Here is a 16,099-nt window from a genome sequence, read left to right on the forward strand (position 1 = left end):
ATACAGAACGGAACGAAACGGGGAGAGACCTGAGTTTGATCAATAAAAACTCTCGTTTTCCGTTCCAAATCGTTTTCCGTTTCGATAAGGCCTAAACGGTTTCCGTTGAAAAACGTTTTGCAACGGAATCCGATTAATGAATAGACCCCTGGCCTCGCTTTCACATCGGCGCACTGAGCAAAAAAAAAAAAAAAAAACCCAGCTGCTGGAGAAGTTCTCCAGATTGTCACTAATTACCACAGTCACAACGTCGAATTTGGCTATGTCATAAAATGTATAAAAACTAAAAAATATCTTTATCGTCTAAATTTAAGGTTAGGGTAAGGCATAATGTAATCAGTGTGGTTAAAGTTAGGGGTGAGCTTAAAATTACATTTTTTTGGAAGATACATTGTAGAAATAGGTGGGGTTTAGGACTTTGTGGCTGTGGTAACTAGTGACGCCTCTCCTCTTCCTCTGACCAAAACATGGATCCCCGCGTAGAATGCTGGGATATGTAGTGCTATAATGTATCCTTGTCTGGGCTTCAGATCGGCAAAAATCCTCACATTTTATACAAAACATCAACGCGCGAGGATTTTTATGCCTATGCGACATTTCTTATTGTGGCCAACAACACATAGTATTGTGTTGGCTTACATCCCCTTACCATACATTTGTTTTTAGGTCAATTACACGCTCAGCTATAGACTGTATTTAGAACGACATATCCAGTAATCTCCCACTGTGGCTGGGGCAATGTGGAGCTTGTAGGCATTTTGATGTAATAATAAAGGACATATTTATCTCCATCCTGGCGTAGAAAACTACAACTCCCATAGCATGCAGTGCCTGTCACTACTGTATTGTGCATGTCTTCTGTTGGTAAGTAAAGAGAGGTCGTAGTCTCAAGCAGGTAGATCATTAAATGGTGAGTGACAAACATGGCCTTATGAGCTTATTTACCGAGTGCAATGTATATATTTTTGTTGTGTTCATTAGAAAGATAAATTATTAGGGATGTTTTTTTAAATCATTTGTTTAGTCTCTGTGGCATTGAGTGCTCTAAAATTCACAGACGACATAACCTTACCAATGGTTTTGGTTTAGCTTAGCTGTTATGAGGTTGTAGTCAAATAGTCATCTATAGTACTTATATATCTATATTTGAAGTACTTTTATGTTATTGTGAACGGTTTTCATATTATTTGACCATTGTTATTACGGGTGTATGACCTAGCTATACACAACAATATATATTTCTGCAACACATACTCAACTCTCACGTTGTACATTCCTGTCTGACCACTTTAATAATGATTATCCCTAGGTTTTGAAGAGTTCGCTAGCGTAATTCACACTTTTGGGGTTATGATGGAGATTGAGGATGGAAAACCATTGTACGAGCGGAGGTTTGATGCCGCTGTCAAAGTGATACAAAGCTTGCCTCCAGACGGTAAGGGCTATGAGGGCTAAATGCAACATTGTAGCCTAAAGCCAATTATTGTTAACCTACTTTCCAAAGCTCTCTGGGAGTAGGTATATTTATACACCTGAATAATATCACAATTAAATTCATTGTGTTAAAACCTAAAGAGTTTTCCAAAAAAACATGTTTTTACTGCAAAGTTATATGTTCTTAGCCTGGGTACCAGTCTGTTTGTGTTATCATTCCTCTCATTGACACTCGTCATTCTCATTTCAGGCCAATATATTCTGCAGTAAGATGTCTTTTTTTATTTTGTGTATCTATTTCAGGTTCCTTTCAGCCCTCCAATGACATGATGCTCAAGTTTTACAGTTACTACAAACAGTCCACACTAGGACCCTGCAACACACCCAGACCTGGTTTCTGGGACCCCATGGGCAAAGTCAAATGGTAATGCAAACCGACCAGTAGGATTCAAATAGAGTCTAAGTCAAATGGTAATGCAAACTGACGAGTAGGATTCAAATAGAGTCTAAGTCAAATGGTAATGCAAACTGACCAGTAGGATTCAAATAGTCTAAGTCAAATGGTAATGCAAACTGACGAGTAGGATTCAAATAGAGTCTAAGTCAAATGGTAATGCAAACAGACCAGTAGGATTCAAATAGAGTCTAAGTCAAATGGTAATGCAAACAGACCAGTAGGATTCAAATAGAGTCTAAGTCAAATGGTAATGCAAACAGACCAGTAGGATTCAAATAGAGTCTTCTAACGACGACAGAGATTTGTCTGTACTGTAAGTCGTTGCAGTTAACTTTCCCATTGCCACATTTTGTCTGATAAAATCTGGACCCGTTGTGCTGAAGAGGCATGATATGTCATGTCACCTTTTACCCACTTGGCGGCAGTTGACTGTTTTTACTTGTTTGTATATATAAATTAAACCATTTTTTTTATTATTGAAGATCTCGCCACTGAGGGAATCCTCTTTTAGAAATGACACTGCAGCTGTTTATAAATCGGTTTAACTATTATACTTTTAGACTGTTATTGCTCTACTGAGCCTTACTTGTAGAGTTGGCAGGCCAGCTGCTGATTTAGGTTAATGAGCGTCTGGGTCATTGACCAAGTGGAGACTCTCTGCTGATAACAAATAACACGATGATCTCAACAATAATGACTTTACGTGCTGTCCACGACTCCTATGAGAATGTCCATTATGTCTAAGAGTTAAAGCATTTAAAGCAACTGGATCACAATACCCAAGATCCTTAAAAGCAGTTGTTTCTGTTACTAATAACTTAACTCAAATCAAATTTTATTGGTCACATACACATGGTTAGCAGAGGTTCATGTGAGTGTAGCGAAATGCTTGTGTTTCTAGTTCCGACAGTGCAGTAATATCTAACACGTAATCTAACAATTCCACAAAAACTGCCTAACACACACAAATCTAAGTAAAGGAATGGAATAAGAATATATAAATATATGGATGAGCAATGACAGAGTGGCATTGGCTAAAATACAGTAGATAGTATAGAATACAGTATATATTCTATACTGTTAACCTGTGTTATCACTTGAAGAGGTATTAAACTCTAGGTAGGAGACTGTCAGTGTAGGTGTTATTTCAAACATCTTGTTCTGTCTATTTAGGGATGCATGGAATGATCTGGGAGAAATGCCCAAGGAAGAGGCAATGATTGCTTATGTTGATGAATTGAAGCTGGTAAGTGTTTTGTCTTGAATGGATATGAATGTCAATGCAGAAGTCAGCATACCAGCGTTGGCGGGTATTCTAATAGATTGTTGATGAGTCCAGGAAGTAAGTGGAATTCTATTCTTTAATTGAAATTTCCTGAGTTCAATTAAGTTAAAAAGGAATTGACTCCCAACCCAGAGTTGGATCATTTTGTTGATGAAAATCTGTCTAAATGACGTTCAGACAGGATGGCCTGTATGTCAGTGTACGTCAGAGGGCACTACATGTGTTTGTTGTCGTGTTGTGTTTAAACAACAGATCCTTGAGGGCATGCCCTGTACAGCTGAGGTAGAGCAGCTGCTGCTGGTGCTGGGCCCCTTCTATGAACAGGTGCAAGAGAAGAAGCACATAAATCAGGTGTCCGACCTGTCTGCAGGTACTGTCACTATCTTTTTAATCTAATTTGATTTCATATGAATTTGATTTGATTTGATTTGGCATGTCTTCCATTTTAACTTATACATTTCTATCATGTACTCAGCCCGTTTGACAAAATTTGCTAGGCAACTTCAAGGCAAGTCTATAGATGTGTATTTACCCACAATTCCCGGATCATTTTAGTTATGTCTGATGTTGTAGTTCACTATAAATAGGTTTTAATTTTCTTTTCTTTTAGCTTTATATCTCATAGTTTGGTTAAATTAGAACTTATCTCCCGCTATGTCTCCCGCTATGTCTCCCGGTATGTCTCCCGGTATGTCTCCCGGTATGTCTCCCGGTATGTCTCCCGGTATGTCTCCCGCTATGTCTCCCGCTATGTCTCCCGGTATGTCTCCCGGTATGTCTCCCGCTATGTCTCCCGCTATGTCTCCCGCTATGTCTCCCGGTATGTCTCCCGGTATGTCTCCCGGTATGTCTCCCGCTATGTCTCTCGCTATGTCTTTCGCTATGTCTCCCGGTATGTTTCCCGCTATGTCTCCCGCTATGTCTCCCGCTATGTCTCCCGGTATGTCTCTCGCTATGTCTCCCGCTATGTCTCCCGCTATGTCTCCCGCTATGTCTCCCACTATGTCTCCCGCTATGTCTCCCGGTATGTCTCCCGGTATGTCTCCCGGTATACAATATACAGTGCATTCGGAAAGTATTCAGTCCTTTTTCCCCATGTTGTTACGTTACAGCCTTATTGTAAAATGGATCAAATACAAACATGTCCTCATCAATCTACACACAAAACCCCATAATGACATCACAATACCCCATAATGACATCACAATACCCCATAATGACATCACAATGACATCACAATACCCCATAATGACAAAGCGAAAACAGCTTTTTAGACATTTTTGCAAATGTATATAAAAAAATCTATAATATCTTATTTACAAAAGTATTCAGGACCTTTGCTATGAGACTCGAAATTGAGCTGAGGTGCATCCTGTTTCCATTGATCATCCTTGAGATTTTTTTACAACTTGATTGGAGTAAAACTGTGGTAAATTCAATTGATTGGACATGATTGGGGAAAGGTACCAAATAGTTCCTGCAGCATTGAAGGTCCCCAATAACGCATTGGCCACCATCATTCTTAAAAGGAAGAAGTTTGGAACCACCAAGACTCTTCTTAGAGCTGGGCGCCCGGGACAAACTGAACAATCGGTGGAGAAGGGCCTTGTTCAGGGATGTGACCAAGAACCCGATGGTCACTCTGATAGAGCTCCAGAGTTCCTCTGTGGAGATGGGAGAACCTTCCAGAAGGACAACCATCTCTGCAGCACTCCACAAATCAGGACTTTATGGTAGAGTGGCCAGCCGGAAGCCACTCCTCAGTAAAAGGTACATGACAGCCCACTTGGAGTTTGTTAAAAGGCACCTAAAGGACTCTCAGACCATGAGAAACAAGATTCTCTGGTCTGATGAAACCAAGATTGAACTCTTTGGCCTGAATGCCAAGTGCCACATCTGGAGAAAACCTGGCACCATCCCTACAGGGTATCATGGTGGTGGCAGCATCATGCTGTGGGGATGTTTTTCAGCAGCAGGGACTGGGAGACTAGTCAGGGTCGAGGGAAAGAGATGAACGAAGCAAAGTACAGAGAGATCCTTGATGAAAGCCTGCTCCAGAGCGCTCAGGACCTCAGACTGGGGCGAAGGTTCACCTTCCAACAGGACAACAACCCTAAGCACACAGCCAAGACAAGACAGGAGTGGCTTCGGACATGTCTCTGAATGTCCTTGAGTGGCCCAGCCAGAGCACAGACTTGAACCCAATCGAATATCTCTGGAGAGACCTGAAAATAGCTGTGCAGCAACACTCCCCATCCAACCTGACAGAGCTTGAGAGGATCTGCAGAGAAGAATGGGAGAAACTCCCCAAATACAGGTGTGTCAAGCTTGTAGTGTCATATACAAGAAGACTCGAGGCTGTAATCGCTGCCAAATGTGCTTCAACAAAGTACTGAGTAAAGGGTCTGAATACTTATGTAAATTATATATTAGTGTTTTATTTTTAATACATTTGCAAAAATGTCTAAATACTGTTTTTGCTTTGTCATTATGGGGTATTGTATTGAGGTAAAAAAAACAATTGAATCCATTTTAGAATAAGTGGAAAAAGTCAAGGGATCTGACTACTTTCCAAATGCACTGTATATACAAAAGTATGTGGACACCCCTTCAAATTAGTGGATTCGGATATAGCCACATCCGTTGCTGACAGGTGTATAAAATTGAGCACACAGTCATGCAATCTCCATAGACAAACATTGACTGTAGAATGGCCTTACATAAGAGCTTAGTGACTTTCAACGTGGCACCGTCATACTGTAGGAAGCCACCTTTCCAACAAGTCAGTTTATCAAATTTATGCCCTGCAAGAACTGCCCCGGTCAACTGTAAGTGCTTTTATTGTGAAGTGGAAATGTCTAGGACCAACAACAGCTCAGCCTTGAAGTGGTAGGCCACACAAGCTCACAGAACGGGACCGCTGAGTGCTGAAGCGCGTAGCACGTAAAAATGATCTGTACTTGGTTGCAATACTCACTACCGAGTTCCAAACTGCCTCTGGAAGCAACATCAGCACAAGAACTGTTTGTTGGGAGCTTCATGAAATGGGTTTCCATGGCCGAGCAGCTGCACACAAGCGTAAGATCACCATGCCTAATACCAAGCGTCGGCTGGAGTGGTGTAAAGCTCCCTGACATTGGACTCTCGAGCAGTGGAAACATCTTCTCTGGACAGATGAATCACGCTTCTTCACCCTCTGGCAGTCCAATGGACGAATCTGGGTTTGGCGGATGCCAGGAGAACACTACCTGCCTAATGTATAGTGCCAACTGTAAAGTTTGGTGGAGGAGGAATAATGATCTGGGGCTGTTTATCATGATTCGGGCCCCTTCGTTCCAGTGAAGGGGAATCTTAACGCTACAGCATACAATTACATTCTAGATGATTCTGTGCTTCCAACTTTGTGGCAACAGTTTGGGGAAGGCCCTTTCCTGTTTCACCATGACAATGCCCCCGTGGACAAAGCAAGGTCCATACAGAAATGGTTTGTCGAGATCCGGTGTGGAAGAACTTGACTGGCCAGCACAGAGCCCTGACCTCAACCACATCGAACACCTTTGGGATGAATTGGAAGGCCGACTGCAAGCCAGGCCTAATTGCCCAACACAATTTCCCGACCTCACTAATGCGCTTGTGGCTGAATGGATGCAAGTCCCTGCAGCAATGTTCCAACATCTAGTGGAAAGCCTTCCCAGAAGAGTGGAGGCTGTTATAGCAGCCAAGGGGGGACCAACTCCATATTAATGCCCATGATTCTGGAATGAGATGTTCGACGAGCAGGTGTCCACATACTTTTGGTTATGTGGTGTATCTCCTAGTATATCTCCTAATGTATCTCCTGGTATATCTCCTAGTATATCTCCTGGTGTATCTCCTAGTATATCTCCTAGTATATCTCCTAGTATATCTCCTAGTATATCTCCTAGTATATCTCCTAATGTATCTCCTGGTATATCTCCTAGTATATCTCCTGGTATATCTCCTAGTATATCTCCTGGTATATACTAGGAGATATACTAGGAGATATACTAGGAGATATCTCCTAGTATATCTCCTGGTATATCTCCTAGTATATCTCCTAGTATATCTCCTAGTATATCTCCTAATGTATCCCCTAGTATATCTCCTGGTATATCTCCTGGTATATCTCCTAGTATATCTCCTAGTATATCTCCTGGTATATCTCCTGGTGTATCTCCTGGTATGTCTCCTGGTATATCTCCTGGTAAATCTCCTAATGTATCCCCTAGTATATCTCCTAGTATATCTCCTGGTATATCTCCTAGTATATCTCCTGGTATATCTCCTAGTATATCTCCTGGTATATCTCCTGGTATATCTCCTGGTATATCTCCTAGTATATCTCCTGGTATATCTCCTAGTATATCTCCTGGTATATCTCCTAGTATATCTCCTAGTATATCTCCTGGTATATCTCCTAGTATATTTCCTGGTATATCTCCTAGTATATCTCCTGGTATATCTCCTAGTATATCTCCTAGTATATCTCCTGGTATATCTCCTAGTATATCTCCTAGTATATCTCCTAGTATATCTCCTGGTATATCTCCTAGTATATCTCCTGGTATATCTCCTAGTATATCTCCTAGTATATCTCCTGGTATATCTCCTAGTGTATCTCCTGGTATATCTCCTAGTATATCTCCTGGTATATCTCCTAGTATATCTCCTAGTATATCTCCTAGTATATCTCCTTGTTTGGGTAAATTAAACTAGCAGTAACAAAGTTTTAGTTCTATATCATTGTAACACAGTTGTTTCTATGACACAGGTTTTGGGACTATGATTACATCAGCACCTTCAAAAAGTGTCACGAGGAGCATCATTAGGACAATGGAAATGAACGGCACTTTGGAGGCACGGCCACCCAGACCGTCGGTTGAGCCTCCAGAGCCCAACGTCATGGCAGTGAAGGAACAGGGGGAGGAAGAGGAGTTTGAGTTTGACGAGGAAGATGAAATTGAAGTAGAAGAAGAAGAAATTGCTGAGATAAAAGAGGTGAAAAAAGGTATGTTGTCAAACATTAGAACAAGAAAATAACAATATATAAAAATTGTAAAAAAGGAAAACGTTAAGCAGAAAAAATCTTGTAATAATATATTTAGAAAATGTCTTTCAGCAAATGAAAAGTCAAAGAAAAAGGGCTCATCCAGGAGACCTAAAGTCCCCCTGTCTGAAGGTAATGTGGGGAACGGGATGAGCCACTTTTCCAATGGGACCCACACCTCCAAGGCTGCCCTGAACAGTGAGGACTCAGAGGAGGGCCTCTTGAGCAGCATCCTGCCCCTGGAGCCCCATGTCCAGGTCAACGGCCACCACGCAGGTAGGGACCACCAGATCCATGTGTTTAGAGAGTTGTTATCTGTCAATTAACATCACACGGGGGATATTTAAACAATTATATTTAACTGAATGTCTAGGACTAGAACAATCATCTAAAAAAGTGGCCCAACTCGTCTCTGGGTAGCACTTAATGTTGCGTTACTGTAGTCCGTCTGTTAGTTAGAATGTTGTGCACACATTACCGTGGCGGAAGGTTTGAGTTCCCTATGCCCCATGGGCTATAAAAGTATTTTATCCAATGGCCACAGGATTGTAAATTGTAAATTTGTACTTTTCAAGAGCATAACATACTATTTATTGTAAACACAAAAAGGTAGAAACTCTTTCCCCCGTGGTAACCAATAGGTATTTCAGGCACTGTAGAACAAGGTAGAAACCAACCAATCAGCTGCATGACGATTAGTACTTTGATTGAATTTGGATACAATGAAGGTTTGCCATTGATATCTAGTATGCTGAATATCAGCATTACTCTCTAAAAGAAGAAGCAGGCGTTATGGAAGGCATTATGGGCCTAATCCAGATTGTCCATTAACTAGATGTCTGAAAAAAGGTTTCAAAATGGATACTCAGCACCCTAGTGGGCGGATGTCCTCATGGATCCTTGGCCATGTGATCTTATTAAGCTGCTCAGCTTTACTCCCAGAGCTGTTGCAACTCTGCACTTCCCTGGGAACAGACACAGACTTCCCTGCTCTGATGGGTTGCAGTGACATTATCCCCCTAAAAGCTGATCTGGTCTAGGGCCAGTGGACCTCGAACCATCTCTTCACATCCAATCAATGATCACCTTGAGAATGGTTTGCGTTTGGAATGTGGAACACATACAGTACCAGTCAACAGTTTGGACCCACCTACTCATTCAAGGGTTTTTTTTTTTTTTTTACTATTTTCTACATTGTAGAATAATAGTGAAGACATCAAAACTATGAAATAACACACTTTTTTGGTTACTACATGATTCCATATGTGTTATTTCATAGTTTTGATGTCTTCACTATTATTCTACAATGTAGAAAATAGTAAAAAATAAAAGAAAAACCCTTGACTGAGCAGGTGGGTCCAAACGTTTGACTGGTACTGTATAATGCTAATGGACATCAAAGGCCTCAGCATTGGTTACATTTGTGTTGCTTCTTAATGGGTCCTGCTAGCACAAACATCTCTCTGAAGGAAGGTTCCCATATGGCTAAGAGTCGAGGCTGACCTGTATGGGACATTGTGCTATCTATTCCTATAGATCTGGATGTATCCTGGCCCCGTCATGTGACCAGTGACTCAGACAGCGAGGTCTACTGTGACTCTATGGACCAGTTTGGCCTGGAAGAGGTAAGAGTACACACACACACACACACACACACACACACACACACACACACACACACACACACACACACACACACACACACACACACACACACACACACACACACACATTTACACACACAGAGTACAGTCAAGCACAGACAAAGCATCCTCATGTATGTGTGTTTGGTCCAGGGCTCTGAGGCACACACTGACCGCTGTCTGGAGCTGGATGAGGAAGAGCAGGGAGAGAGCCACAGCCCTCTGTCCGATCAGGAGGGGCCCGCCGAGGCACCGTGTGGAACCCCTGAGGACCCCCAGGGGCCACCCAAGGGCATCCAGTGTGGCGGGGAGGATGGGGAGACTAGTGGAGGGGCCTCTCAGAGACAAAGACTGAATACAGATAGGGCCGATAGCTCCCTGGTTAGGAGAGAACGAGGTAAGGTGTGTGTGTGTGTGTGTGTGTGTGTGTGTGTGTGTGTGTGTGTGTGTGTGTGTGTGTGTGTGTGTGTGTGTGTGTGTGTGTGTGTGTGTATTAAGGCCCGTTCTTATTTCTCTAGAAGTATATGTCAGTGTTCACACCTCTCTGTGTCTCTATATTTGTTTATAGGCTCCAGGTCTTCAAGGCACGGCCTGGAGGCCCAGGGCCCCTTCCTGGGTAGCGGAGGGGACGGGGAACGATGGGGTGGAGCGGGGGCAACAGGAGGCAGTCTGAATGAGCAGATCGTAGTGGCGCTGGCCAGACTGCAGGAAGACATGCAGAGTGTCCTGGAGAGACTGCACACACTGGAGGCCCTCACTGCATCCCAGGTCAGAGACCAGAGACCCACATACCATTTTGAAACTATCTATTACACAGCCTGATAAGATAGTAACTACTGCTAAAAGGTATCTAATAACCCCCGTGACAAACATGCTGTCATGTGGTACTTCCACCTATTGCTCTCATGACTTTTATTCATGCTCAGAAGGTAGGATTTAGGTCTAAGATGATTTAGGTCTAAGATGATTTAGGTCTAAGATGATTTAGGTCTAAGATGATTTAGGTCTAAGATGATTTTGGTCTAAGATGATTTAGGTCTAAGATGATTTAGGTCTAAGATGATTTAGGTCTAAGATGATTTTGGTCTAAGATGATTTAGGTCTAAGATGATTTAGGTCTAAGATGATTTTGGACTAAGATGATTTAGGTCTAAGATGATTTTGGTCTAAGATGATTTAGGTCTAAGATGATTTAGGTCTAAGATGATTTTGGTCTAAGATGATTTAGGTCTAAGATGATTTAGGTCTAAGATGATTTTGGTCTAAGATGATTTAGGTCTAAGATGATTTTGGACTAAGATGATTTAGGTCTAAGATGATTTTGGTCTAAGATGATTTAGGTCTAAGATGATTTAGGTCTAAGATGATTTAGGTCTAAGATGATTTAGGTCTAAGATGATTTAGGTCTAAGATGATTTAGGTCTAAGATGATTTAGGTCTAAGATGGACTGTAACTATTTAGTTGAGGAAGTAATGTAATGAACGTTGTTGTGTTCCTTTCTTCTCTCTTTTGTTTTCTAGTCGTTGGCTCTACCATACCCACCATCACCCCTGGCAAAGAAGGGTAGTAAGGTACGGTGCACTGGCTTTTCTGTCTGTCATTGTTTGTGTTGGACTCAGAACACACGGTCATAGACTGAACACATGGTCATAGACTGAACACATGGTCATAGACTGAGCACATGGGTCATAGACTGAGCACATGGGTCATAGACTGAACACATGGTCATAGACTGAGCACATGGGTCATAGACTGAGCACATGGGTCATAGACTGAGCACATGGTCATAGACTGAGCACATGGTCATAGACTGAGCACATGGTCATAGACTGAACACATGGTCATAGACTGAACACATGGTCATAGACTGAACACATGGTCATAGACTGAACACATGGGTCATAGACTGAACACATGGTCATAGACTGAACACATGCTCATAGACTGAACACATGCTCATAGACTGAACACATGCTCATAGACTGAACACACGGTCATAGACTGAACACACGGTCATAGACTGAACACACGGTCATAGACTGAACACACGGTCATAGGCTGAACACACGGTCATAGACTGAACACATGCTCATAGACTGAACACATGGTCATAGACTGAACACACGGTCATAGACTGAACACACGGTCATAGACTGAACACACGGTCATAGACTGAACACACGGTCATAGACTGAACACACGGTCATAGACTGAACACACGGTCATAGACTGAACACACGGTCATAGGCTGAACACACGGTCATAGGCTGAACACATGGTCATAGACTGAACACATGGTCATAGACTGAACACATGGTCATAGACTGAACACATGGTCATAGACTGAACACATGGTCATAGACTGAACACACGCTCATAGACTGAACACACGGTCATAGGCTGAACACACGGTCATAGGCTGAACACATGGTCATAGACTGAACACATGGTCATAGACTGAACACACGGTCATAGACTGATCACATGGTCATAGACTGAACACATGGTCATAGACTGAACATGCCCTTTGTATTTTCCCACATACATGTATTGTGATTCAGAATACAGATTATTTTATTTTCAGGGATATTGTGAGATATATAAAGAAGGAAGTATTTATTAGGTGTGTTTGCTGAAAGCAAAGCACAGGTCTAGATTCTTTACATCGTCTAATTAGTATTATTATTCCACTCACTCTAATGCTTAACACCGCTTGAGCTGTTAACACTAAACCAACTTTAGAATGTTCAGACAGACCGTCTTCAGGTTGCTTGAGAAATATTTGTTTTTAATACTATTTATACTTTTTTTTTTGTAGTACAACCATATTTGCATTAAACTCAATGCAAGTCAATGACCATAGACTTAAATGGTCGAAAAATGGAGACATGTTCAGACTGACCCTAAGATTGCTTGTCAAATTATTTTTTTATTTTTTTATATACTATTAATACTTTTGTAACTGTAACTATTTAAAAGTTTGCAATTAGAATCAATGGCGACAATGACAGGTAAATATTCACAGTGGCACTTCTTTCCAAACCTTCACGACTCCAAAACAACTTCAGGATGATGGAACCACTTCATGAATATATAGATTATGTAATTTACCCATCCATAAATCAGTTTAAATTAGCATACATTTGCATATTAGAGAAAACGCCACACATCTGTAACCGTGTAAGCTATAAACACGAAACCAACTTTCAAATGTGCAGAAGACCCCAACTTAGATTTCTTAAGGAAATATTTTTTTTTATAGAATCTATAGTTTTTGTACTACAACAACATTTAAATGAGTTCCCAATGCATTTCAATGGCAATTAAAGGGCCATAGACTTACATGGGGAAAATGTGTCCGCGCAAGTCCTCTCGAACCGTTTAAGCTATCAACACCAAACCGATGTGGAGACGTTCAGACTGGCCCAATTTAGTCAAAGGCTTTTTGATACTATTAATACTTTTTTGAACTGTAAACATTTTAAAATGTGCATAAATTAACATGGGTTTGAATGAGGAACCATAGGAATACAGAGGAACCTATTCAAAATGGTCCTGCTCCTTGGCCAATTAATCTACAAAACCAACTTTAAAACATTCAGGCTATCCTAACTTCACATTTTTTATTTTCTTTTATCAACTATAACTATACTGTATACATTTGCATAAAACAACTCACCAACAGTAACTCTTGAATTGTTCAAGCTGGAGACACCAAACCAACTTTCACATGTTTAGGCTACCCTATCCAATCAATCAATTAATTAATCAGTCAATAGCCAAAATAAATTAATCAATCAGTCAATAGCCAAATCAATCCATTTTTCCATATACCTACTTTTTCAACTATAATCAGTCACTACCATTACACTTGCACTCATTAGCGCTACTGGGACTTATTTCAAAACTGATATACTTTTAAACTATCTAGCAAGCACACCACATTTTCTTCAGGAAATGTACTTCTCTAGTTTTCAGAATATTCATTTTCATCCTATTTTGTCCTCTAGAACCCATCCTGGTGGCCTTTTGACGTATCTCCTAGCGCCGTTGCCTTTGCTGTGGCGTGGCCATTTGTGGTGCAGTGGCTTATTCGTCTATATCTTCAACGTAAGAGAAGGTAATTCTATAGCAAGATGGGGATATTCTACAATAACTGCTAGTCAATGGTATTGTTGAGTAAATTGAGACAGATTTTGTTACGTTTATGTTATTTGGTCATCCATTCACGATTCTGCCTCTGATACTCTATAATGCCAGTTTATTATTTTTTATACATTTTGCAAACATTTCTAAAAACCTGTTTTTGCTTTGTCATTATGGGGTATTGACGAAGGAAAAAAACGATTTAATCAATTTTAGAATAAGGCTGTAATGTAACAAAATGTGAAAAAAGTTAAGGTGTCTGAATACTTTACGAAGGCACTATACCATACGAAATGTAACATATCATACTAACTGGAGTGTTTACGTACAGAATAATACAAAACTCTCTGAGACCACACTGTGTTGATAACTATCAAAAGTATCACCTGAACTTTAGTAAAAATGCTTTCTAACATCGAGTCTTGTCCCCACTTTTAGACGAATCAACTGAAAAGTCTCCCGTCCCAAAGACGCAGAGCGACGATGACAGTCTCTGGTTGGGTAACAGCCGTAGGCTCCCTTCTACTTTCCCCCACACCTCTGTAACTCTAGCTTTTGCACTATGAAGATGGCACTAGGAGTAGTGAGTTGGGGGGACGCCTCACAACCCCACTGGGCACTACAATTGAAATCAGAGAGAAATGTGAATGAATTGAACTGCAGCTTTATAATCATGCAAGATTATACGACTACTGTACTACATTAGTACTTTTTTTTTTTTTGCTCTGAAGAAATTATGATGATTTAACTTGGGCGGTAAAGTTATTGGCTTCTTTTATTCCGTACATCTTACGGATCGGCAACTTTGATGGTGGTGTGGTCCAGAGAGAAAAAAAAAACGAAACTTTTAGCGGTCCGTCTCCTGACAGCGAAGAGAAAAAAAAATGGACGTTTTAAAGTTAATTTCCTGCAATTCTGCATATTTTGCCATGGGGTGTAAAGAAAATGTTGCCAGTTAGTAATTTTACCATGTTTACTACAAGTTTAGATAGCTGGCCACTAGACTAACTAACCAATGTAAAAACATTTAGCTGATCTGGGCTTATTGAGTGACTTCTTGATGCACAAACAAATGTCGAAATTGTACCTTATGTATTCTATCATTCTAACTCTCATCAGGACGTTTTCTTTTGTCGGTCAAATTGGTCCGCGGGCCTACAAAAGGGGGGAGGCCCGCGGGTCCACCAGTTGCCCATCCCTTGTCTTACAGCATTATAAGAACTATCCAACTTGTCCTGTAAATGCCTGCCATGGACATACTGCAACAGAAACCTTATGCCATATATCATAAAAGTTGCTCAGGCTGCTAATATATGGTCATAACGCTAGGCAGATAAGTGTAAATATATAATAATGTATTTGTGGAAAGGTACATTTATATTCTGAAAATGTGTTAATTTTCATTTAATATTAGAAATAATAAATTAAGACTTTATTGTCTAGTTTTTGGTTAGGTTGTACATTACTGCTAGGATGTGAATGGTTGTAACGGCCGTCGTCAGAATGAGACCAAGGTGCAGCGGAGGATGTGTTCATCTTAAATGATTTTAATGACCGAATGAACACTTGCAAAAAGAAACCACGAAAATGACAGCCAAACAGTCAGAAATAACAAAACACTAGACAGAAAACATTCACCCACAGACCCCAAAGGAAAAACAGGTTGCCTATGTATGACTCAATCGGCAACAACGATCTACACCTGTTCCTGATTGAGAGCCATACACGGCCGAAGCAAAGAAAACCACCAACATAGAAAAAGAAACCTAGAACGCCCACCCATGTCACACCCTGGCCTAACCAAAAATAGAGAACAAAAAACCCTCTCTATGGTCAGGGCGTTACAATGGTTTAGATTAAGTATAATTTTTTTTTAAATATCGGATTGGCTTTTATACACTTAATTTGTGTATATTTAGAATTTCATCAACTCATGATAAAGTTCCTCACCAATGTAGCCGTGTACAGTACTTAGGGGCGACAGGTAGCCTAGCGCTTAAGAATGTTGTGCTAGTGACCGGAACGTCGTTGTTTCGAATACCCGAGCCGACTAAGTGGGAAAAAA

The 16,099-nt window shown here is 40.9% G+C and overlaps 1 protein-coding gene across 1 annotated transcript; it reads left to right on the forward strand.

Moving 5' to 3' along the window:
- Positions 1-826: 826 nt before the first annotated feature.
- Positions 827-15,603, forward strand: LOC115149226 (acyl-CoA-binding domain-containing protein 5A). Its single transcript, XM_029691895.1, has 13 exons — positions 827-910; positions 1,310-1,435; positions 1,738-1,858; positions 3,065-3,137; positions 3,429-3,546; positions 7,969-8,205; positions 8,317-8,520; positions 9,781-9,869; positions 10,041-10,284; positions 10,456-10,655; positions 11,409-11,459; positions 13,899-14,008; positions 14,473-15,603. The coding sequence occupies exons 2-13, from the start codon at positions 1,351-1,353 to the stop codon at positions 14,483-14,485; spliced, it is 1,545 nt and encodes a 514-aa protein (XP_029547755.1). The 5' UTR covers positions 827-910; positions 1,310-1,350; the 3' UTR covers positions 14,486-15,603.
- Positions 15,604-16,099: the final 496 nt, after the last annotated feature.

The sequence above is a fragment of the Salmo trutta genome, chromosome 2 (genome assembly GCF_901001165.1).
Source record: "Salmo trutta chromosome 2, fSalTru1.1, whole genome shotgun sequence".
Taxonomy (NCBI): Eukaryota; Metazoa; Chordata; class Actinopteri; order Salmoniformes; family Salmonidae; genus Salmo; species Salmo trutta.